Genomic DNA, 23,848 nt, shown 5'->3' with positions numbered 1-23,848 from the left:
TTACTGAATAGTTTGCGCGAGAGACACTTCCAAAGTGGTAAAATGTGTCCCCCCCCCCCCCCCCTGTAACTTCTAAAATAAGAGAATGATAAAACTAAAAAATATATGATGTAGATTACCATGCAAACTTCCACCGAAAATTGGTTCGAATGAGATCAAGTAAGTAGTTTTTTTTAATACGTCATAAATCCCCTAAATACGGAACCCTTCATGGGCGAGTCCGACTCGCACTTGGCCGCTTTTTTCCTTTTGTGGTACGGAACCCTAAAAAGAAGAATTAGGAACCTATCTGCATGTAGGCATGGGTCAATCACGCCGACATCGACAAAGTGGTAAAATACACACTAGAAGAACGGAACGGAACGGAACGGGAGCACGTACGTAATGTGGGGATGTTTTTTTTTTCGCTTTAACTGTAGTGTACGGTATCATTGGATAGGACTTTCAAAAATAATTGCGGTTTTTAAGATCAACTTACTGATAAAGTGTATCTTCGAAAATAATAGCTCCGATATTAAACAAAAACAATAATTCTTCTCTCTTCACTTTTGAACAGTGGGTCCAAAAAATATAATAACTAGAGATGCCCCGAATAGTGGTTTTGGCCGAATACCGAATATTCGGCCCCTCTCTCGGCCGAATACCGAATATTCGGCATGACATGCGAACATTTTGAGTCACAATTATTATGAAAACTGATCGCCAACAAAGCTCAACGTTAGATGACGTTAGCTAAAAGAATTAATGAATAGAGTCAAACAAAACAAATCAGACTCATGAATCTCATGATAAAAATAAAATGTTTTATAACCAATAAATGCTCAAAAAATGGTCTTTATATTTAACAACTTTCCAAAAACACACTCTAAATATAGGTACCTACATAGTTTTTGGTTATTTTTATTGTGCAATTTTTCTTTTTAAGTAGGTGCAACAGATATTCGGTATTCGGCCGAATTGTAGGCAACATTCGGCCGAATACCGAATATTCGGCAATGTGGCCGAATAGGCCGAATACCGAATAGTTGCCGTTAATTCGTGGCATCTCTAATAATAACTATTAAATAGAGTATTTGACACATGTCGAATTTATATTATTATTTATTAAATACATTTACACGGCATAACAGCATGTGCCAATGCACCGAGTAATAAGACTTACAAGAATTACAGGTTAACAAATACAACAAATATATATAAAGTGAAATAGATACTTAGTAATTAACAAGTCAAATGCAAGTACTGGGAAGCCTTTCAGCCATCATCTCACAGAACCTCAGACACTCTCGGCACACATTCGCCCATCTCCACGCAAACAAGTCGCACTCTGGTGCTGATGTCAGGAGTGCATGGAGTAGCGATAACGCGCGGAGAAGTGGCGAGTTTCTGTGCGCGCCGCCGGCGAACTTAATCTAGTTAAATAGATAGAAAATGAGCAATTTATCACAATACATTGTAAATTTAAATATATATGGGAATAATAAAATAAATACAAGGCCAGGTTTCAATAAAAAAAAATTTTAACTTCCAAGTAGGAAAAAATAATGATACCATTCGATTCCTTACATTTTATTTTAAAAAATATTGTATAGCAACCATATACATAAACCATATGAATACCATATAAATATTTCACCGACAAAATCGCAATTTCCTTGTTTTCCATACATTGAAACTGCTTCTAACGTTACAAGGTGACTTCACGATGTATTGCCAATTGCCATTTTCTATGAAGCGTTTCGTCAGTAATGTGCGGGTGCCAGACTTTAACCATCATTTGTGACCTTTGTATTGCTTTAAGACAATGGGTCCCATTCAGACATTTGATCCTCAAAACAAACCTGATCGACTGATACCATTCATAAAAAATTTACAAATACCCTATTAAAAAAGTTTAAAACATACTACATACATACATAATCACGCCTATTTCGCGGAGGGGTAGGCAGAGATCACGGATTTCCACTTGCTACGATCCTGACATAGCTCTTTCGCTTCCGTTACTTTCATAACATTCCTCATACACGCTCGCCGGTTTAGGGTGCTCTTGACCTGGCCTTTCTTCAGGATTTCCCCGATCTGATCGGAAAAAGTCCGCCGAGGTCTGCCCCTTCCAACTCCCTCTTCTACTTCTCCCTTATACACTCTCTTTGCCAATCTTCTTTCACTCGTTCTTTCCACGTGTCCAAAGTTCCAAACCATCTCAACATACCTTTCTCAATTTTTGTCACTACATCTTCGTTCATACCCCACTTTTCCCTTATCACACTGTTCGTAATTCTATCTTATAATCTCACACCACACACACTTCTCAACGCTCTCATTTCTACTGCATTCACTTGGCTCTGATGCCTCTTCTGCCATACCCAACTTTCGCTACCATACATGAGTGTAGGCACCAACACCCCTCTATGCACAGCCAACCGTGCTTTTTGCGACACCTTCTGGCTCCTTATAAAAGCGTTAAGTGCCCCATTCACGCGATTTTCAGCATTCACTCTCCTTACTATATATGCCAAAAAAATCTGTATTATACCAAAAATGCCTTACATGATTTCGGAAAAGAACTGATACTCCTCAAACTGCTGGATCGATTTCCATCAAATAAAGAACCACCGCAAGGAAACTCGCTTTCACGTAAGGTAAAAAACCGCATCGAAATCGGTCCATCTGTTGGAGAGCTACGATGCCACAGACAGACAGACATTCGAGTTAAACACCCCTCTTTTTGCATCAGGGGTTTAAAAAAATCGTGAAAGTATAGGATTAATAAAGACTTACAATCAAAACTATTTTAAACATAAGCCGTTTTTGAGTTTATGCACCTCAAAAACAACCCGACATTCTCTTGGTCGGCTTTTAGGAAACTGGAAAGGGGTAACACGGGGTCTTCATACACTAAGGTGAATACTCCAATGAAGGAATGCCCGCAATTTGCGAACTTCGATTTTCGCGATTATAGCTCTGGTTAACTCGGTCATGGTTGACGCAGACGCTAATGTAAACGTCAAGTGTCAACGGTGGTGCGGCTAGGTACTGGTGTTTATGAGAATCCTCATAGTTTAGGGTAGGTCTGGTCGAGTTTAGTAACAATTAAATAAGTTAAATTTACACTGATATAAAAAAAATTGTGTTGTGTACCAGTGTAATTGTCTAAATAATACCGTAAAGGTTTTTAAATATAGATATAAAAGTATAATAAGTATAAAACACTTACAAAAAATATATAAACACATTATAAAATACCTAACCTAGGGTGCAGCCAGCAGTGGGGCAGGGCCCAAGCTGATATGGGATATCCCAATATAGGATTTTATTTAATTACCTACTATATTATTAATATTAATGGATGCCTCAATCTCACTGTCCAAGGCCCTAGATCACGCGGCCGCGGTAGGCCTAAGAAGCGCTGGCTGGACGTCGTGACAGCGGACATGGGAGAGAACAATCTCACACCTGAGGATGCCGAAGACCGGGCAAAGTGGAGAAGACTGAGCAGGAAAGCGGACCCTGGCGCTAGGCCGGGGAAACGCTAGGTTGAAGATGAAGAAGACTATATTATTAATGGAAATGGGTTTTAGTCAATCAGAACCAGGGCCTCAAATGTTAGATGGTTCAGCCATCTACTGTTTACGACTGTAGCCTTCCCAGCTAGGACTTCTGGAGACTTTACAAGACACGTGAAAAAGCTTCGGTGAGATAACCTGTCTTTCACTCTTCATGATATAGTTATAGGAAATGGTGTACATATGAACTATAATTTTATGCTGATTTTTAACTTCTTCTTTTAATCCTGATACTTTCTGCTGGGTGTAAGGGCTTGAATCATATTCCTCTAGAGTAGTGCATTTAAGCATTCCGCCTAGCCGAGGAACTAGAACAGTTATATCGGACTGGTGGCCAAGGGGCTAAATACAGACTAATCCCTCCACAGTATGCCCGTCTCGCAGCAATGGTGGCGGTGAACACGGGATCGCAGAGCATTCCACCGCGAACACCGCCTGCTGCCGACAGCAGAGGCTGTCCCTTCCTTGAGGATTGACTCCAGTCCTGGGCAGCTTGGGTAACCTCCTCTCACCCCATCCCCATTACACCCAGCTCTTTCACCACAGAACAGCACCAAGTAAATTTAGGGTGATTTTTAACTTACAAAACAGAAAACTATCAAATAAGAGCTAAGTGCATGACAACGTATATTATTTGAAACTAACTTTTATAAGGAGAAGTAGGGTTGTTGAACCTAGCCAGGCCCTGTCTAAATAACACAGTAACAAGTGTAAGCAATAAAATATGTCAACAGGATTTTAATATTAACACCTGCATGTTGTCTGATTTAGGACAGATTTTAGAAGAAAATGTATGAAAAAAAAATTTTAGACATTGAACTTGTAAATTAAAGCCTAGTTTAAATTATATAAGCAGTGGGGTGACACTCCTCCTTTCAGGCATTCTAGGCTCTGTTTGGCTCAGAATTGCTCCGAGCAATTATTAGGGTTGACACAACTTGAGGTCCCTTTGCGTGCACAACCACAGATAAGATAATAACTTTAATTTCGAAACCCTGAATAGCCAAAAGGGATAGTGTCATTCATTGTCCCTGAATCACTGTCAAACTTCGGTTTTGTAGGCAGTGTCCTTTCTGTGTGGTAGTATTTATTTTGCGATATAAGAAAATGAGTTCAAGGTACTTATGTGTTGCCAGCAGGGCTCGGAAACCGGTATTTGCCCCATACGAAAATACCGGTATTATTACGTTCTTATTTGTTCTTTGGTTTATTATTTCATTTTTAATGGGACAATCTAATAATACAAATTTGTAACCTAAATAAATGATTCAGTCTTACGTAAAGAGCATAAAATAGTTCAAAATATTGGGCTATTTCGTTGTGTTTTAAAAATACCGGTTCCGAGCCCTGGTTGCCAGCTTATAAAAAGATGGATTTTTACAGCTCTATATGAATTACTTAAAATATTAAGAAGAGATTTATTTATTAAAAACACAATTGTTTGATGTGGTATGATCTGTTAGGAACTATATTATTAGACTTGAGTTGATACATACATGACAACAGGTATGACCCAAAACACCTGATCTAAATATCAATATGTATAACAACAACATAGCATGTCTAGGGGAAATTTATAAGATACTTACTAGTTATTGGTGCCGAAGAAGAAGATGCATTGCACAGCCGACTTTTTAGGGGGCTTGGACAGCTCAGGAGTCGGGATGGCTACCTGAAACCACCATCATTTCCTGTTAGTTCTGACAGAGGTTAGGCTCATAACCAAAGCATCATAACACGCCGGTTTACAGTTCCCTCGCTTTTACTCGACGACGTTATCAAAACAGAGTCTAGGGGACGCCAACGCCAATCTGAATGGCCAAGCTTACACGTAATAATAGATTTCCCGCCTATACCTCCAACAAAAAAAATCTGGTTCAAGTGATCAACAAACATTGAAAATGCTGTTTACAATCAACAAGTACATAATGTTTTTAATGGGAACGTTATACTATAATATAGGTCTTCAGAAATATCAGGATAACTTACCCGGCCGGGCCACGGGCTGAAACCCTTCATTTTTGCCCTGAAACAAACACATAACCGGTTATATTAGACTGTAGACTTCATGTTAACTTTAATACTTGATTTCAGTCTAGTATTTTGGTACATACCACACTAAATCACCAAGTTTATATTCGATAGACATGGTACACGACTGCTCAAACTGAATTTCCACGACGAACTAAATTAAAAAATTGAAGGAAAGGGGCAAGTTTGCCGTTTTGCGCGTCTCCTGTGTCTATGGTTGCTGTCCAAAAACCGGTAATGTCACGCTTGAGTTACGCGCTGTTTACACGACTTTTGAAAACAAGTTTACACGACCGGACTGCATCTACAAGTGTAAACTCCGCATAAGATTAAAAACTGAGAAAGATTGCTTATGGTTTTAGAAAGCTGTTTAAGTAGTTCTTTAAATCGTTATTTCTTTCAGCATTTTTCTATTTGAACAACTGAGTACAAGCGTTTTTAGCTGTAACATTAACGGGTAAGTCATTTTCAGCTGTTTTGACAACTCCTTGTGCCGCCAAAGTTGAAAGAAAACAATATTATTTATTGTTTAATTGATGTATAAACGATGATTTATAGTTAATTTCAAATAACAATGTCGAAAAGATTTTTTCCTCAGCAGCCTGGTGAAAGAAAGAAGGCTAAGTTAGATATTACCATATCAGATCACAATTTTCCTCTTAGTCAAAATGCAGCTGCGAATGATGGTATGTTATTAGATACATTTTACTACACTCCTGTACTGTACATCACTAGTAACCTAATCTTTTAATACGTTGCCTCAAATAAAAGCGATTTGCTAAATAAATTTGATTTTCTCAAACACTACTAGGTTATAACTACCATTTGTTTTTCAAGATTTCGATAACTGGGGAGACGACAATGACGACGAAATGCTGCTCATGGCGAGCCAGGCTTGCGAGCAGGCCTACGGCAACAACACGACCCTCCCAGACTTCAGCCTTTGTATGCAGCCGGGTGCCACCAGCACCCAAATGTTTCCAGAACCTGGCACTAGTAAAGAATTCACGTTTAAAAAACCAACCGTGAACTCTCCACACCTAGCATCTACCCATTTAAAGGATAAGTGTAGTAGAATTTCCTCGCCACTACCCGGTATGTCATCAAAAGTAATATCAAATGGAGATACAATGAAATACAATGATGATTTAATCTATAATGACAAGGTATATAAAGGGCAAGATCCGGACCATGTTTACCGACAACTTCTCCAGTTACAAGAGGAGAATGCTAAATTGAAATCGGAAAATGGTAAATTAATGGACAAATGTGTGACGAAGGAAGGTGAGGCGTCTATTCTTCGGACGCAGCTCAAGTCTTGCCAGGTGGCTGTAGATAATGCTAGGATGGAGAAGATTAAAGCTCAAGAGAAGGTGCAGATGGAGTGGACGGATAAATTAGCGGCTGTTAATGGACAAATGCATGATTTGAGGACACAGTTGGATTTTAAGGTAAGAATGTTTTACTATAATAAATAAGACTGAGGGAGTAAGGCCTACACTCGAAGAGGGGTCCAAATTAAATAAACTAATAGTAAATACATACATAAACTTAACACTAACTACTAGATATAAGAAACTTACTAACCAATACGCAGAAACTTCTAATGTAAAAATGGGAAAGGCATTTTTATTTATTTAAGGGAGTCTGAGTTCTCTCTGAGGTCACGCTTCCTTGTGTCTTGTGTGTCAGGATTTCTTATAAATCAGTAGTCCTTGTAAAACACAATACTTAATGAAGATGCACCTGAATAAGGTCTAAAATTATGAAAAATAATTCTCAAGTTTCTCAACAGTAATCAAATTATATTTTTTTTACAGAATTTGGAAATAATCAGCATTAAGGAGAGATGCAGGATGCTGGAATCCACCAAAGTGAAATTAACTCAGGTCACTGTTCCAAACAATGAAATATCCTCAAGGTAACATGTTTACTTTTTATTCAGACATCTTTTTTGTCTCTAAAATATAGCCCTTTTTATCTAAAGCATGCTATAATGTGACTTTTTACTTCTTCAGACTAGTGAGATTGAGTTTAGATTTGACTAGTATGATTATAGAAAAACTTGTCATACAAATTAAGTCTCATTTCTTATTACTTTTTTTCACTTAACTTTATGTTTAAATTACATTAAGCCAGTGCCAAATAACTGATAATAGAAATTCTAATCAACACATCAACACACATATTTTTCAGCCACCGACACAATAATATAAGCTCCAATCACAACCTGTCTCTAACCCAGAGGAGGGTTAAGACATCTTCTGCTGCCGCTCAGACTGACAGCAAAGCACACTTCTTGAAGATACACAAATCACATAATTCTGGTATGTTGAAAATAAAGTTTTTTTTTTTGTAAAACTTCTTGAAGAATGCTATGTTAAGTATAGCGCTTCAATTGAATATTATATACATTACTGCCAGTGTCAATGCATGGCTGAAGTCTAGTTGGTTTGCAAACTATTCTGGTATGTAATGTTATGCTATGCTACATTTCCATCCTTGCCGAGAATTGGCTGATGCTGATGCTGTGTGTGATGTGTTGAAAAACCCGACAGTGGCTCGGATCGGCGACAAGCTCATGCAAGCCAAGCCAAACACCCCCGTTCACATGCATGTGATTGTGGACGCTTGTCGAGAGTCGAGACACTTGCCAAGTAAATGTAGCATTGAAGTAGCTGTGGGTAGGACCTGTAGGGTAGGAGCTGTAGGAGAGAAATTATGAAAGATGTTAAATAATACATTGATAAGTACATGGGTAAAAAAACATTAAGTCCGACTCACGCTTGACTGAACATTTCTGGGGATGCGGAAAAACTTACATGTACTGGTTCTGCGTTTTCCTCCTTATAGAGTCTCCAGTCTCCACTGATTCGGCGGCACTTTATTTTGTTGTATGTATACTTAATTATAGGGATCCCTTTGGTTTCATTTTCTTCAACACACAATATATCGAATCGAGTTTTATTTTACATGTATTGATGTGACATGTGACATTTTTTCTCTTTTTATTATCGCCTTGCCGTCTATATTGAAAACCCGACAAGGAGGTCAGAATTCATAGGTTAAGTATTTAATACGTGGCGCAAACATTCCCCCGGCCTTGAAAGGAATAGCTTTCAAAAAGTTATTTAAAATAAATCATTTACTACATAATAGCATCCTTATTGCTCAGAGAAAACTAAATTGACATAAACATATGAAGCCTCCATAACTTGAGAGAGATAACTAAATACTAATAGAAATATGAAATTATATTATTGAGAAGGCAAAGGACATAATTTGACCAAAGGTCTTTTAAGTGTGCCTGATTTTGTTTTAACCAAAGCAACTCTGGCAATACCGTCCTTGCCTGGAAAGAGTTGAGTTATAAGACCTAACGGCCAATGTAGAGGCATAACATTATCTTGAAGGATGACTACAACAGTTCCTTCCTTAATAGGCTGAGAAGGAGTATTCCATTTTTGTCTGGTTTGCAACGTGTGCAAATACTCATCGCGCCACCTCTTCCAAAATGATTGCGTTAAGCGATCTAATAATTGATATCTTTGCAAAAGATGATCAGATGTTACCTCCGCAACAGACGCAGCTGGAAGATATTTCAATGGAGTAACATTAAGAAAATGAGCTGGCGTCAATGCGGAAGGTTCAGCTGGATCAGAGCTTAACACGGATAGCGGTCTAGAATTTAATAAAGCCTCAATTTCACATAGAATTGTCATTAATTCCTGAAATGACAAGATTTGTTTACCTATCGTACGAAACAAATGTGATTTGACGCATTTAACGTTACTTTCCCAACATCCTCCAAAATGTGGAGCACTGGGGGGAATAAATCGCCAAATTATTTTATTGGCTGATAGTTCAGTTTCCCAAGCGTCTCGATACTCATTCGCAAGGAAATTATGAAGTTCTTGCAAATATGTATTGGCTCCCTGGAAGTTGGTTCCGTTATCGCTGTACATATATTTTACAGGACCACGTCTGGATAAAAACCGCTTAAATGCTGACATAAAGCTTGCTGTACTTAAGTCAGTTGCAAGTTCTAAATGAATTGCTCGCGTTGTGAGACATGTGAATAAGCACAAATAAACCTTTTGACTCTTCACGCCTCTTCGTCGAACAGGTGTACAATACAACGGACCAGCGTAATCACAGCCAGTATGTATAAAGGCTTTCTCAACTTGATTTACCCTGCACGCTGGTAAATCTGCCATCATTGGGGAGTTAGCCTTTGGCTTGGTCCGGAAGCAGTAATTGCATAAATGAATGCGATGACGAATAATACATCGAGCTGCTATGATCCAGAATCGATGTCGTATAATAGATATAAGAGTTTCAGGTCCTGCATGTAAATGGTGTCGATGATAATAATCGACCAGTAGGTTAATGATGTGATCACGACGTGGCAATAACAAAGGATGTTTATAATCGTAATCTTCATCAGAATTACTGAGACGTCCTCCGACGCGAAGGATTCCATCTTGAATAAATGGCTTCAGGCTTGCTAAAGCTTTTGTAAACCCTTTTTTCAGGGTCATATCTAAAATATGTTGACTGAAATAAACTCTTTGTAGAGCTCGTACGATTTCTAATTCGGCTGCTGTTAAGTCATCAGCACTAATAGGGCCTTTAGGTAATCGTTTTATAAATTTTAAGATATAGGCAACTGTGCGTACATATTTAACCCATGACGAGAACCGTTTAGACAAATCATAAATTAAGTTGTCGTTCGAATTGTCACAAGTCACTAAAGAAACCGTTTTTTCTTCAGGAACGTTGACTTCGTCTGGTATAAACGCCTGAATCGGCCATTCGTTTTTCGGGAGTTTCATCCATGGAGGGCCTGATAGCCATAGAGGATGGATCACCAGTTGAGCTGGAGTTAAGCCTCTAGACAGGCAGTCGCTTGGATTTTCTGTTCCCTTAATATGATAAAAATGATCGCTTGATAAGTTATCTTGGATCTTGGTAATTCGATTGGCCACAAAAGTTTGCCATCGATGAGGCGACGAATGAATCCAACAAAGTGTCACTGTTGAATCGGAGAAGGCCAACACAGAGTCGATTGGGTATCTGGTTGAGTAGGTATCAACCACCCTTTTTATAAGTTGTGACAATAGCAATGCTGCGCATAATTCCAGTCTTGCTAGGCTGACAACCTTCACGGGCGCTATCTTAGATTTAGCGCAAATTAAATTAATGACACCTCGGTCATCATTAGGAAAAGTGACGTAGGCATAAACCACTCCACCATAAGCTCTTTCACTAGCATCTGAAAAGCCGACTATAGTTAATGAACAGTTTTCAATGACACCAATATGTCTGGGAATGCTAATGTTAGATAGTAGCGGTAGTTCACCTTGGAACTGTTGCCATTGGCGTACAATATGATCAGGCGGCAATTCGTCCCAATCAATTTTCAAAAGCCATAACTCCTTTATTAGAAGCTTAGCGAACACAATTACAGGGGCAACTAGGCCCAGAACATCGAATAGTCGAGCTACCGATGAAAGAATGTTTCTTTTACTACACGGTCGATCGTCGGGACTAACCTGGAACTTGAATACATCTTCACCAGGATACCAACGCAGACCTAAAATCTTCAACGTTGTATCATCGTCGAAGGTGACACTTTGGGATAAATGTAGTCCTTTCGGTATTTCTTTCAGAACAGCTGCAGAATTTGACGACCACCTTGCCAGTTGGAATCCACCTTTCAAGAACAAATCCAGCAGTTGTTTAGTCGCTTGCATAGCTTGGTCTTCATCAATAACGGAACTGGCTACATCATCCATATAAATATCACGAGATGCAATTTCCTTTGCGAGTGGGTATTTATCACCTTCATCAGCTACTAACTGTTTAACAGTTCGCAGTGCCAGAAAAGGACTGCTACGTAGACCGAAGGCTACCCTATTATACTGAAATACCTTTATAGTTTCTTCAGGATTAAACCTATAAAGTATACGCTGATAAGGACGATCCTCCCCCCGTACGTCAATACACAGATACATTTGACGTACATCAGACGTGATAGCAATACCAAACAATCGTAAGTTTAGGAGAATGCAGAACAAGTCAGCTTGAAGACTTGGTCCTGCGTGAAGTATGTCATTTAACGATAAACCGCTTGTGGTCTGTGCACTAGCGTCCAGCACAATTCTAACCTTTGTGGTTATTCTGTCAATTTTGACAATTGCGTGGTGGGGTATGTGATAAGCATCATTTGACTTATCATTTGGAACCTCAGATAAATATTTTTTATCAATATGTTCACGGATAACTTCATCATAAGCTGGTTTTAATTCAGGTTGCTTGACGAATTTTCTTTCAAGCGCTAAAAATCTGCGTTCAGCAGTCTTGTAAGAATCGCCTAAATTGCTTGGGTCCAATTTAAACGGAAGTGCTACTTCATAACGTCCGTCTTCCAAACGATTGATTGTATTCTTGAAAATATCTTCAGCTTTTTTCTCGTCTGGACTATGAATCACTCCTCCATCCAAATCTTCAATTTCCCAGAATTTTTGCATTAAATTTCCGACATCAACCGAAGTAAAATACCCAGCTGCTGAGTAGGAAGCGTTAACTGCGGGAGCATCGCCTAGTATGATGTACCCCAGTGTAGTTTCTAAAGCGTCAGGCAAACCAGGTTCGTTTTCAATTTTATCTGACATTAACAATTTGGTGAATAACTTAACACCAAGAAGTACGTCAATTTCACCTGGAATCGCCCAAGAGTCATCTGCTAGATGTAAATTATCAAACAGATCAGTTGCAGATTGATCAATATGACAGGTCGGTAAATCAGGCGTAATCTCATCTAAAACAAGCGCTTCGATAGTATATTGATGTTTAGGATCATATCTTGACCTAAATGTTAAGTTGACATTTCCTCGGATGGGTTGTGTTATCGTTGTTCCACCTAATCCATTTATTGACGTCACTGGGCTGCTGTGTACAGGAAGACCTAAATTCTTGCAGCACTTCAATGTAACGTAATGTTTCTGTGATCCTGGATCCAGCAGACATCTCAAAACCTTGTCCTTGCCGTTACGCCCACTAGCGAGTACCTGAGCAGTGGCGAGAATTTCCGTCAAGGGTGATGTAGTCTGTCCCGATGCCGAATGAGTACATACAGAGGCACCGTTGTCCTTTACGGATGAACTTGTGCTAGCTTCACTATCATCCTTAGATGAAGACTTGGACTCGTTGTTATTCATTGCAGGTTTTGAGTTTTCGAAGTGTAACGTTGTATGATGTTTGCCTTTACATTTACGACAAGTTTTCTTCGAGGAACATTTCGATGCAGTATGATGCGTGTTCAGACAATTAGTGCACGCGTGAGTTTCCTTAACGAAATTAAATTTTTCGTTAGGCGTGAGTTTCATGAAATTATTGCAATTATAAAGTTGCGAGTGATCATTACTCTTGCACATAGCACATGAACTTCCGTTGTCATGCCCTTGCGTGCTAACATACGCTTGGGGCGTGCGAGGGAGGGGAGCTCGCATGCTGCTAGTGTTGGCAGCGGAGCCGCTTTCAGCCTTAGTTGGCGTTCGTTGCGATGTCCGATATAAAATCTTCACTTGTTCCCTAACGAAACAAATGAATTCGTCATATGTAGGCATTGTAGAAGAATTCCGAATAGACATCTCGAAATTCTTTGTGGTATCTGAATCTAATAACTTAAGACCCAGGTGAATGAAAATAAAGTCACTTAAGTTTTCGAGCTTGAGTTGTCTTATTGCTGAAATAGTAGCAGCAAACGAATCAATTATTTTTTCTAAATTAGATGCCGAAGGACCGTTGATGTTGACAGGTTTCATCGAAAACAGCTGGTTTAAATATGACGTAGCTAATGCGCGTTTATCATCATATTTCGCGATCAATGCTTCCCAAACTGTGTTGTAATTTTCTGCGGCAGGTATAACTCCCGCACAGATCGACTTTGCCTTTCCTGTCAAATGACTAAACAAATAATGAACACGCTCAGAATCCGTAAGTTTTTTATTCTCATGTATGACACGCTTAAATGTTTCATAGAAGAATGGGAAGTTTTGAATATCTCCATCGAAAGAAGGAAGTTCAATCCGAGGGATTTTAATGGAGTCGTCCTTACATGAATGGCTCGAATCCCTGGATGCCGAGAGGCTCGGAACAGGTGCATCAATTTTCGAAATTTGACATTTGATTACGCAGTAGAGATCTTCAAACGCATTCATTGCGCTGTAGTTGACGATGTACTCCGGGTCCAACTCCAAGTTCAGAAGATTGACTTCATCCATCAACTCTATAAATTCTTTTCTCAGTTGATCGACCAATCGAGCTTGCGCGATGAACTGCGAGAAAGCCTTCTTGTCACTGCTTAACTTTGGAATCATGTCATAAATATTTTGTAAACGCATGAAACATTGAGCACGTTTTGCTTCCGCGAGCTTAAGTCGCGTTGCCATGGTTACCTAGTTATTACTATGACAGCACGAAAAAATATGAACAATTTGTGCTAAGATGCACAAATAATTATAAATTATATTCAACTTGTATAATACCTTAATGCAAGTCGAAGGAAAATGAAGTAAATACGAACGTTACGCTTGTATAATACCTTAATACAAGTGTAACCTTCGCAATAGGTTAATTACAGTTTATGAAAAACTGAGGCTTTTAGGAATAATTTACCCGTAGCTTTCAGTTTAGTAGAGTGTATTTAGTAACTTAAAATACACTGAAATTATATACTTAACGAATATGGTGTGCAAAAATGTTCCGTGAAAATTATGTCACAATATGACAGTTACAAAATACGAAATTTATTTGTAACGCATTTATAAGGTAGCGTGATGAATAATCCCACACGCTACGCGTAAATGAAATATGAAATAAAAATAACAGACAATAAAAATAAATTAGTTTACTGACCGTACTTTGAAATAGAATTATGACGGGAACATTTTTTTGAAAATTAAGAAACCGAAAGGAAATCCGAAATTATATTTTGTACCTACGCGATTCAGTGAGCAACAAGGTTATTATGTAATATTTTTAAAGGTAAATTTGGAATCCGGTTCAAAGGCCAAAAAAATGGGGATGCGGAAAAACTTACATGTACTGGTTCTGCGTTTTCCTCCTTATAGAGTCTCCAGTCTCCACTGATTCGGCGGCACTTTATTTTGTTGTATGTATACTTAATTATAGGGATCCCTTTGGTTTCATTTTCTTCAACACACAATATATCGAATCGAGTTTTATTTTACATGTATTGATGTGACATGTGACATTTTTTCTCTTTTTATTATCGCCTTGCCGTCTATATTGAAAACCCGACAAGGAGGTCAGAATTCATAGGTTAAGTATTTAATACGTGGCGCAAACAATTTCTAATAGGTTTTTTCTACTCCAGCACTTAAATGTGTCAATTAAATGACTGACAGTGATATCTAAAGCAATGTCATTTGAATGCTTTGTCTATAGGCTCATAAGATGACTGCTAGCAGTCATCTTATGAGTATAATACAACTGCTTTATTTTTTTTAAAGATACAAGTTCCGATCATCTTGATTGAAAGAGGTATGTTTTCATTTACAATAATAACTTTTTTTTTTAAATAATAACTCTTTTTTTTTTTTTTTTTTTTTTTTTTTTTTTTTTTTTTTTTTTTTTTTGCTGCAGCTGTCATAGAAAAAGTAATGTATGCAACAGCTCATAATTGGTTCTTAAAATTCTCGGGTCTTTTTTTACAAAACTCGACTACGTCTCGTTTTGTAACTTCGACCCTTGAATTTTAAGAACCCTTATTATAATCACTGTTGCATAAACTACTATTCCTGTCATCTATAGGTAAAGAACTATTTTGTGTATTTTTTTTTTAATTTAAGACCCAGTAGTTTCGGCGAAAAGGGGGGGGGGGATGGTCGGTCAGACAGACAGGCGCACAAGTGATCCTATAAGGGTTCCGTTTTTTCCTTTTGAGGTACGGAACCCTAAAAATCAATTGACCTGTCTTATGTACAATAAAGTGTTTACATACATACATACATAGATGTTAGTAAGGTTCTTTTTATATTTTTTCCAGCAACACCAAACCTCACCAGCCTACTCCCAATCCTCGAGCCCACAACGGAACAGCCCTCGCTACTAGACTACAACGAAAAACTCCAGACAGATCTAGACCAGTCACAGCGCCCCTGTCGGGTCTTTAGCACTTTCCATCGGGCACCAGCCAGCAAGGTGTTAAGACCGAAGGATGGAAATATGACTATCGGGTGTATACATGAGGATTTGACTAGTATAACTAATGGCGAAAATGTTGCGGAGAAATTTAAGAAGGTAATTGTTTAATTAATTTATTCTTTATTTAAAAAGTTTTATACAAATTGACCTGGGCCAATCAACCAAGGGTGGAAACCGAAAACCGGTAAATTAATTAACCGGTTTTTAATTTAAGTAACTTGAAGTTTACGTAGGTATTTTTATTTCTTTAAACTATTTTATTAATTTTGATTTATAATGAAAAAAATATGTTTAAATATAATGTCGTGAAGTAGGTACCTACATAAGGAAGGAATTTTTAATAATAGTAAAACCGGTTTCGTGTCCTACCGGTTACTATGATTAAATTCAAGGCAGAGACAGAGACTTTTAGGGTTCTATATCTACCCAAAGGGGATTTGGAAACCGATTGCTAAGCTTACGCTTGGTTTGTCTGTCTGCCTGTCAGTGTGCTTGTCTACCTCAGGACCCGAACATGTTTTTTTTTGTGAGGGTCTACGACAAAGCCATCATAGCTGAATTATTTTAGTAACGTATTTTTTTTCTGTTTTCTTAAACGTTTGTGCCTTACAATTAAAATCAATTGTCCCGCAGATCGTGAAAGCAACATGCGCCGTACTCACACAAGTGCAACTGCAGTTAAAGGAAGTGCAGTCCCGCGCTACGACTGCGTTTCAGCGGGACATGGACCAGCGGTACATCGACGTTTCCGGTACATTTGTACCGGTACCGAGGCGGAGCTTACTCTCTGGCAGGTCAGTCAAGTGGAACACTGGTACCTCTTTCGTGAGTACTTGGTGGGAAATCGCAACTCTAAAGGTTGGTTTAATATCTACAGACCAGGGATGTTGCGAATATCCGCATCCGCAACCGCGGAACTTCCGCATTATTTTCAACATCCGCATCCGCATCCGCATAAAATCGATGCGGATTTAATGCGGATGCGGATGTGGAACAGGTCGGTACAGGAACGTCTTAGCATCGGCGTAAGTGCTAGACTGCTAGGTAATTTAGTCATTAACCAAAAAAACCTATTAGAAATAGCAGTCAAGCGTGAGTGGGACTTAATGTACGGAACCCTTGGAACGCGAGTCCGACTCGCACTTGGCCGGTTTTATGAAATAAAAATTACTAAAATGTAATATTTGACGTTTTTTATGGTATTATCTTGACATCCGCATCCGCGGATGTGAGCCTTTAAAAATCCGCATCCGCGGATGTCAAAAAATTCTCCCATACAGTGTCTATTTAAGTATTATATCTATTGTTACATGGCCGCGCAGACGGTTACAGACTCACTATAGAAAAATTATTATGACACGGCACGTGACTGGCACGCTCAATGTCTGTAGATATAAACCGGCCTTAGCGCAGCACTGATTTATAAAGTTTGTTTTCGTTATTTATTTATCTAGAGGGACCACATTTACGGCGGTATTTACAAATATTCCCTATCTTAACATTGTAGTTTATTAGAAAGACAAAATTTAACAGATTTGTTTATTTTTAGAATATAAGCGGAGTGTTGTATATTTTCAGAGCACTCTACAAAGAAGAGCAAGGCATACTGGCGCGACGTATGGTGGCCACTATAGCGTTCCTACTCGACCGCTCAACCAAGATAGTTCCTAAGGAACAAGTCAAAAAAATAACTCAAAATGTGAACAATGGAATTTTTCATGTTTTAAGTGATGTCTGCTCGTTACTGGACACCACGGTTAGTATTATTAGCAGAGCTCGGCGGGGGTGAGTTATTTAACTTGACATGTCTTACGTCATATTACCGACCGACCGGTCTGGCCTAGTGGGTAGTGACCCTGCCTGTGAAGCCGTGGTCCTGGGTTCGAATCCCAGTAAGGGCATTTATTTGTGTGATGTGCACAGATATTTGTTCCTGAGTCATGGTTTTATATGTATTTAAGTATTTGTATATTATATATATCGTTGTCTGAGTACCCACAACACAAGCTTTCTTGAGCTTACCGTGGGGCTTAGTCAATTTGTGTAATTAATGTCCTATAATAATATTAATATAATATATATATTAATATATATAATATATATTATAAGGAAAATAGCTCACCCCCGCCGAGCTCTGATTAGTAGTAACGCATTTGAGGGCTGAAGTGGATAATATTACATTATATTCAATTCAATTCAATTTTATTTAATTCAGACCATGTATTATAGCTATAGTAATTTATTCGTCAAACCCTAACTTTTGACAATCCAACATTTCAGCGCCATCTACTTCAGCTCTCAAGTTTGCGGTGGCAAAGTTTTACAGTTTTTTACAGGCTTTAGTATTCTTATCTTCTTCAACAGTCAATGAAGGTCACAGAAAAAGATTTCTATACTACTGGCTATAGGCACCTATTACATTTTGTCAACAACACACACAGTGACATATATCTTTTGTTAATGCATGATATTTTGATGGCGATTGTACTATATATCATTATTCATATGACGACTGTATTATATAGATTTTATCTGTAAGTGAATTGCAGTGCCCTCTCAGGGTTGTGTTGAGACATAAATATTATTAATAAGACCTACTGTACACACTAGTGTTGAGTCGCTCACTCGTGAGGCACCTCATTTGTACCACTCATTTTGTTAATTTGTCGCAGTACTTCGTACCGCAAAAATGTCTTACTTCACTCCTCTCTTCATTTTACTTGATTCTAAAATTATCTTTCTCCTAAAAGTTCTATTCTTAACCTCCAGAATTGCACTTCAATTAAATGTTACTATTTATTTATTTATAAAGGAAGTGATGAATACATAAATATGTACATATATATGTACATTAAATTTTTTTGTCGCCGTTGGAATTAATGGAATAGTCGACGCTGAAAATATGCTAGTACCTCACCTCATTTGAAGTAAGACATTGTAACACCTCATTTCAGAAAATGAGGTACTCATACAAACTCATTTTAAATTGATGTCCTACCCATCACTAGTACACACAAAGCAAGGAAATAAATGAAATGAAATGAAACAAATAAAAACTTGACGTTAAATCAATGATCCCAATCAGGGATGTTGCGGATGCAGATTTTTTGACATCCGCGGACGCGGATGCGGATATTTTAAGGCTCACATCCGCGGAAGCGGATGTCAAGATTAGGTACTTAGAAAACGTCAAATATTACATTTTTATTATTTTTTTATTAAAAAAAAAAACGAAACGTTTAGTATTTGAGCAAGAATATAGGTGCGTTATATTTAATAAACAGTAACTTGGCCGACTTTTCTGGATCTAGACAATTTCGTTTTAGGTAATGACGAAATTACCTAGCACTTACGCCGCCGCTAAGACATTCCTGTACCCACTTGTTCGACATCCGCATCCGCATAAGCTCCGCATCGATTTTATGCGGATGCGGATGTTGAAAATAATGCGGAAGCTCCGCGGTTGCGGATGCGGATGCGGATGTTCGCAACATCCCTGATCCCAATTATCACAAAATTGTATCTTCCAGTGTTGCGCCACCCTGTACAACGGGCTCGTCTACTCCGCCACCCTACTACCCCTACTACCCCTCCGCACCCTCCTGAAACCCCTCATCTCGTGCCGCCCCACGCCGGCAGTCTCCTGCCAGATATTGAGGGTGCTGAGGAGGACAAATGAGGAGGTTTGTGGCGGGAGCGGGAATATGAGGATGGATTTGGAGCAGGGAGTGTTGCTTTATAAGAAAGGTAAGATCACAGTACAAGAACAGTAGAGAATCTTCATAGAAATGTGCCGCTGCCGGCTTGAATGTGTGCGTGCGCGCCGGGCGCCGTGTACGCACGCGCTGCCACGCACACATTAGCATAATATACGGGGGAATACGGTGGCGGCAGTGTGGGCCGTACCGCGACTGTGATCGCGCGCATGCGAGTACGCTCGCATTTGCCTGCTCTTACCGGCCTTAATTTATACCTCGTTTATGAATTGATAGAACATTTCATTATATTATATAAATAGAAACCTAGTGCTACTCATAATACGCAAATAATATTTAACTAAAAATAAAAGTGACAACCCTAAGCGCCAACGCAAGAGTAGGTAAATAACTTGCCGAGCGGCCTTAGATTCACTACTGTTCTTAGTGTACTGTGGTAAGATATTGGAGCTAGCTCCTGTTACGACGAAGTTCCGTTTTGAATCCTGAAGGCCTACCGCGAAAACCGAATTTCGCAAATTGCGGGGATCTTTCTCTTTTACTCCAATGAAGGCGTAATTAAAAGATAAAAGATAGTTTATTCAAGTAGGCATAATTACAATGCGCTTATGAACGTCAAATAAAGCTACACCGGCTCCAACCCTACACCTCTGCCCCGAGAAGATTTAAATCCCCCCTCAATTGGAGGAGGGTATCCCAATATGGGACCGGCAACAAACTCGGCGGGACACATCTTTAAAAAAAAATTACATCTTATAATTAACATGCATTACGAGAAAATAAGGAAAAAGAAATACAATTTAAATTACTATAGAATTCATGCAATTATACACATAAGGTGTAATAGAAATTAGATTTAAAAATATATACATATCTACATTGAATCATTAGAGTGACAGAAAAAGCCCGCAATTTGCAAACTTCTATTTTTTGCGGTTATAGCACTGGATACCGAAATAACAGCCTAATTTTGTAATTGCACTACACAATCGTCAGTCACACTCATAGCAGCATCAATTTTGTAGTAAAAGAATATCCCTGGGCTGTCATTTTGTCATTTTCAATGAGATTTCTTCAAAAAAGAAAAGATCAGATTTTTAAACGAACCGACAATGCCCAAGCAACACCCCTGAAGTTAACCGCTTCCTATCAGACAGTCTGTGTGCGTGTTTGCCGCCGACGTGACGACCAAAATCCTTCATCCCGCCATCTCTTTCTCTCACACTACCACGACCATCCAAGGGATGCTACTAGTGCCTAATTTTAATCTGATCGTCATCAACTTCAAGGTTTTTGTATGCAGCCGACAATTACATTAAAAATTAATTCACTTAGTCTATTTATTATAAATTACAAATCTCCAACCCGCCTTTCAGATTCGTGCCACCTACACGTCCTCTTGAAGCAGATCGAAGTGGCGCTGAAGTGTATAGAAAAGCAGAACTTAGTCTCAGAGGCGCTCACTACGGCGCAGGACCTGCTAGGGTTCTATAGCAACTATAACGCTAGGCGTAACACACAGGAAAACAGGTGATTACATTTAAGTCTAACTTAGAATAAATTTAAAAGTGGAAAAATTACTGCCTTGGTTGAGACTTGAACTCACGGCCTCTGGGCGCTCTGCCAACTGAGCTACAAATAGCTAAGCTTGTTCCTTTAAACCAGGAGTCGTAACCGGTTAGCTTATTCAAATTAACCGGTTTGTAATTTTTTTATTGAGGTTACTTTTTGCGTGTTCATAAGGGTAAATCAACTTGTTCTTGTCACATGTTGGTATGGTTACGGTCTCCTGAGTCACTCTTAAAACTCTAGGTTTTTCGTATTTAAATGAACCAAACTTGCATTTTATGGTATGTTATAATAAGACCTTTCCATAATGGGACATCTACTGAGCATGATAGTAGAACATGGTACAGCAGTTCTTCTAACAATCTATGCTACTAGTCTCCTCGCTGATGGGACAGAATAACAAGAAATAGTTGATTGACCCATAAATAAAAGACTAGTAAAAACAAAATTAAGAAATAAATAGTATGAAATATAAAACAAACTTATTCCGACTCCTGGTTAAAAGGAAAAAAGCTGCATTTTATTACAAGCTATTAATTGTATTAAAAATTACAACAAAATAAACAGTGCCTATATTAAATCAGCTGGAAAAGTAATTAATTATTCTAAAGTTTCAGTTTTATGTATTTTCAATTATTTCAGGTGTGATTGTCAACTTGTGCTGATGCAAGTTTTGGTGTACGCCCTGAGGATATGCTCTCTCATGCTGAAGGCTTGTCAGTCATCCAAAGGTCAGTACTATACCAGAAACCGGTTTTAAAAGAGTTTTACATAAAGATTTATTTTATGGGGTTTAGCACCAAATACTACATAATATCTGGAAACCGCATCAGTGTTATATAACCGGTTTTTTACCGGTTTTGCCTCGCCGTAGTATGATTTTTAATGTTTAATTTTATAAAAAAATGTCATTGTCAACAGATAACAATGTGTCGTCATCGCTTGTATCAGTGTGTCGCGGGGGCGTGCTGGTGTTGCACGTGCTAGTGTCGCGCGACGTAGAGCTCACCTCACAACTCGGGGGCTCCGAAGGACCCGCGCTAGAATTCATTGAAACCATGAGGGCTTTCAAACAAACTGAGATGTTTGGTAAGTGGATATATGACACGCTCTAACACATTTACCGCTGAGCTACGGTCGTAGCGCTACCTCGTAGCCGATAACATGGGTTTCCCGGTATGTAGCGAAAATGCTCCGTAGAGGCAAAATGACAACATGTCGTGATTAGCGCTGAACGGGTTAAGGCCACTGTTAAGGCTTTACAAATGAAATAGTATCAGATATTTTTAAGAGCCAACAGGAGTGGTCATTTCTCCATACAAACGTACTCGACTGTTTCCTCCGTGGGTTTTGAAGCTAGAGCAATGATTTTTTCAACACAGATTAATATTGTCAATATCTGTGTCGGACCGTTTTGCTTTTTTTGATATTTTTGTTTTTTAAGGCGCTAGAGGCCTTCAAAAATGGCCAAAATGGCCTAATTGACTATGCCGCAATGAGAGGCGTGCTATTCAAAACTGATATCAATTAGTCAAAAAAGCAAAACGGTCCGACACAGATAATGTCATAATCATTTAGATTTCCAAATTTGGTTACGATTGGTTAAGTTTTGGAGGAGGAAACAGTCGAGTACGAATTAAACCTCGATTTATGAGATTTTTACGCAGGATTTTTGCCTTGTCCTTATCGCACTAGTTTTAGGAGCCGCTTCCGTTAGCGAGACGGGTATATTTACCTAAAATATTTAAATCTTAGCTCCTGTTGGCTCTTAACACATTTACCGCTGAGCTACGGTCGTAGCGCTACGTAGCCGATAACACGGGTTTCCCGGTATGTAGCGAAAATGCTCCGTAGAGGCAAAATGACAACATGTCGTGATTAGCGCTGAATGGGTTAAGGCCACTGTTAAGGCTTTACAAATGAAATCAGATATTTTTAAGACCTTTGTTGTGTAAAATATTAATGCAGGTATGTACTTGACTTGAAAATTTATTAGCTTTTCTAGTGCCCTAACCTAAATTTGTCTCAAAGAAGATATCACATTCTAGACAAAAATGGAATCATTTAGCATCAAAAAAAACCCTAATTAACGATTAGGTACCCATCATAAATAAAATTACTAACAACACGGTAATTTCCTGACTTAACTACGAAACTATATTACTATAACAAAACTTATGTATTGTTACAGAAAACATGTTGATCGAGTTAGCGGGGACATTCCAATGCGCGGCGGAAGATTCGCCGCCATCTTACCACAGACAAGCTTGGATCAAAAGCTTCGACGCCTTCTCTCTGGCCGACTGACTTTTACCAGAAACTGATCAATAGTAGAAACACAGACAAGACATCCTCCAGACTGAGCATAGTAGCGCTACCCTGCCACAAATATACGGTAATTTTACTCCAATCTCGAGTCAAAATGTTGTGTGACGTCCGTGTGTTTGAACGGACCAATCACGGCACGGGACTCGCTCACCTCGTCCCCCGCACCCCAGTATGTTTGGCAGCATCGGTTTCATGAAATAATTGTTTTAAACTCCGTCACAGAATAACTAATAGTACTACCGTACAGAAAATTCACTCCTTCACAAAAGTCAGATTTAGGTATAAAATTACACCTATATCGCTGCCTGCAAGCAAAATTGAAACTTATAACCGCGCACGAACCGTGAATCTCCTTTGCGCGCCGCAGTTTTATGACCGAGCTGTGAGTGTCGGCACGGGGTTATC

General features: G+C 38.8%; 2 protein-coding genes across 4 annotated transcripts in view; one reads left to right on the top strand and one right to left on the bottom strand.

Annotated features, from left to right (window-relative positions):
• Positions 1-5,890, bottom strand: part of LOC134654439 (cytokine-like nuclear factor N-PAC) — a 75,550-nt gene extending 69,660 nt beyond the window's left edge. For 2 of the 3 annotated variants that reach the window (XM_063509882.1, XM_063509883.1), the window contains exons 1-3: positions 5,681-5,887; positions 5,556-5,592; positions 5,156-5,238 (exon numbers count right to left, since the gene is read on the bottom strand). In XM_063509882.1, the coding sequence (XP_063365952.1) occupies positions 5,156-5,238; positions 5,556-5,592; positions 5,681-5,715 (155 nt within the window). In that variant the 5' untranslated portion in view covers positions 5,716-5,887. Of the gene's footprint in view, positions 1-5,155; positions 5,239-5,555; positions 5,593-5,680 lie in introns of all 3 variants that reach the window. The other variant, XM_063509884.1, reaches the window with a different exon arrangement.
• Positions 5,891-6,077: 187 nt separating this feature from the next.
• Positions 6,078-23,422, top strand: LOC134654760 (uncharacterized). The gene is made up of 12 exons (XM_063510231.1): positions 6,078-6,283; positions 6,435-7,048; positions 7,418-7,518; positions 7,794-7,924; positions 15,673-15,926; positions 16,464-16,624; positions 17,409-17,586; positions 19,361-19,577; positions 20,923-21,076; positions 21,758-21,846; positions 22,037-22,204; positions 23,307-23,422. Exons 1-12 carry the CDS (start codon positions 6,172-6,174, stop codon positions 23,420-23,422), a joined length of 2,295 nt encoding a protein of 764 aa, XP_063366301.1. The 5' UTR covers positions 6,078-6,171.
• The last annotated feature ends 426 nt before the right edge of the window (positions 23,423-23,848 follow it).

This window comes from Cydia amplana, chromosome 15, assembly GCF_948474715.1.
Source record: "Cydia amplana chromosome 15, ilCydAmpl1.1, whole genome shotgun sequence".
In the NCBI taxonomy this organism is placed as follows: Eukaryota; Metazoa; Arthropoda; class Insecta; order Lepidoptera; family Tortricidae; genus Cydia; species Cydia amplana.
This window is presented reverse-complemented; position numbering and strand designations above follow the sequence as displayed.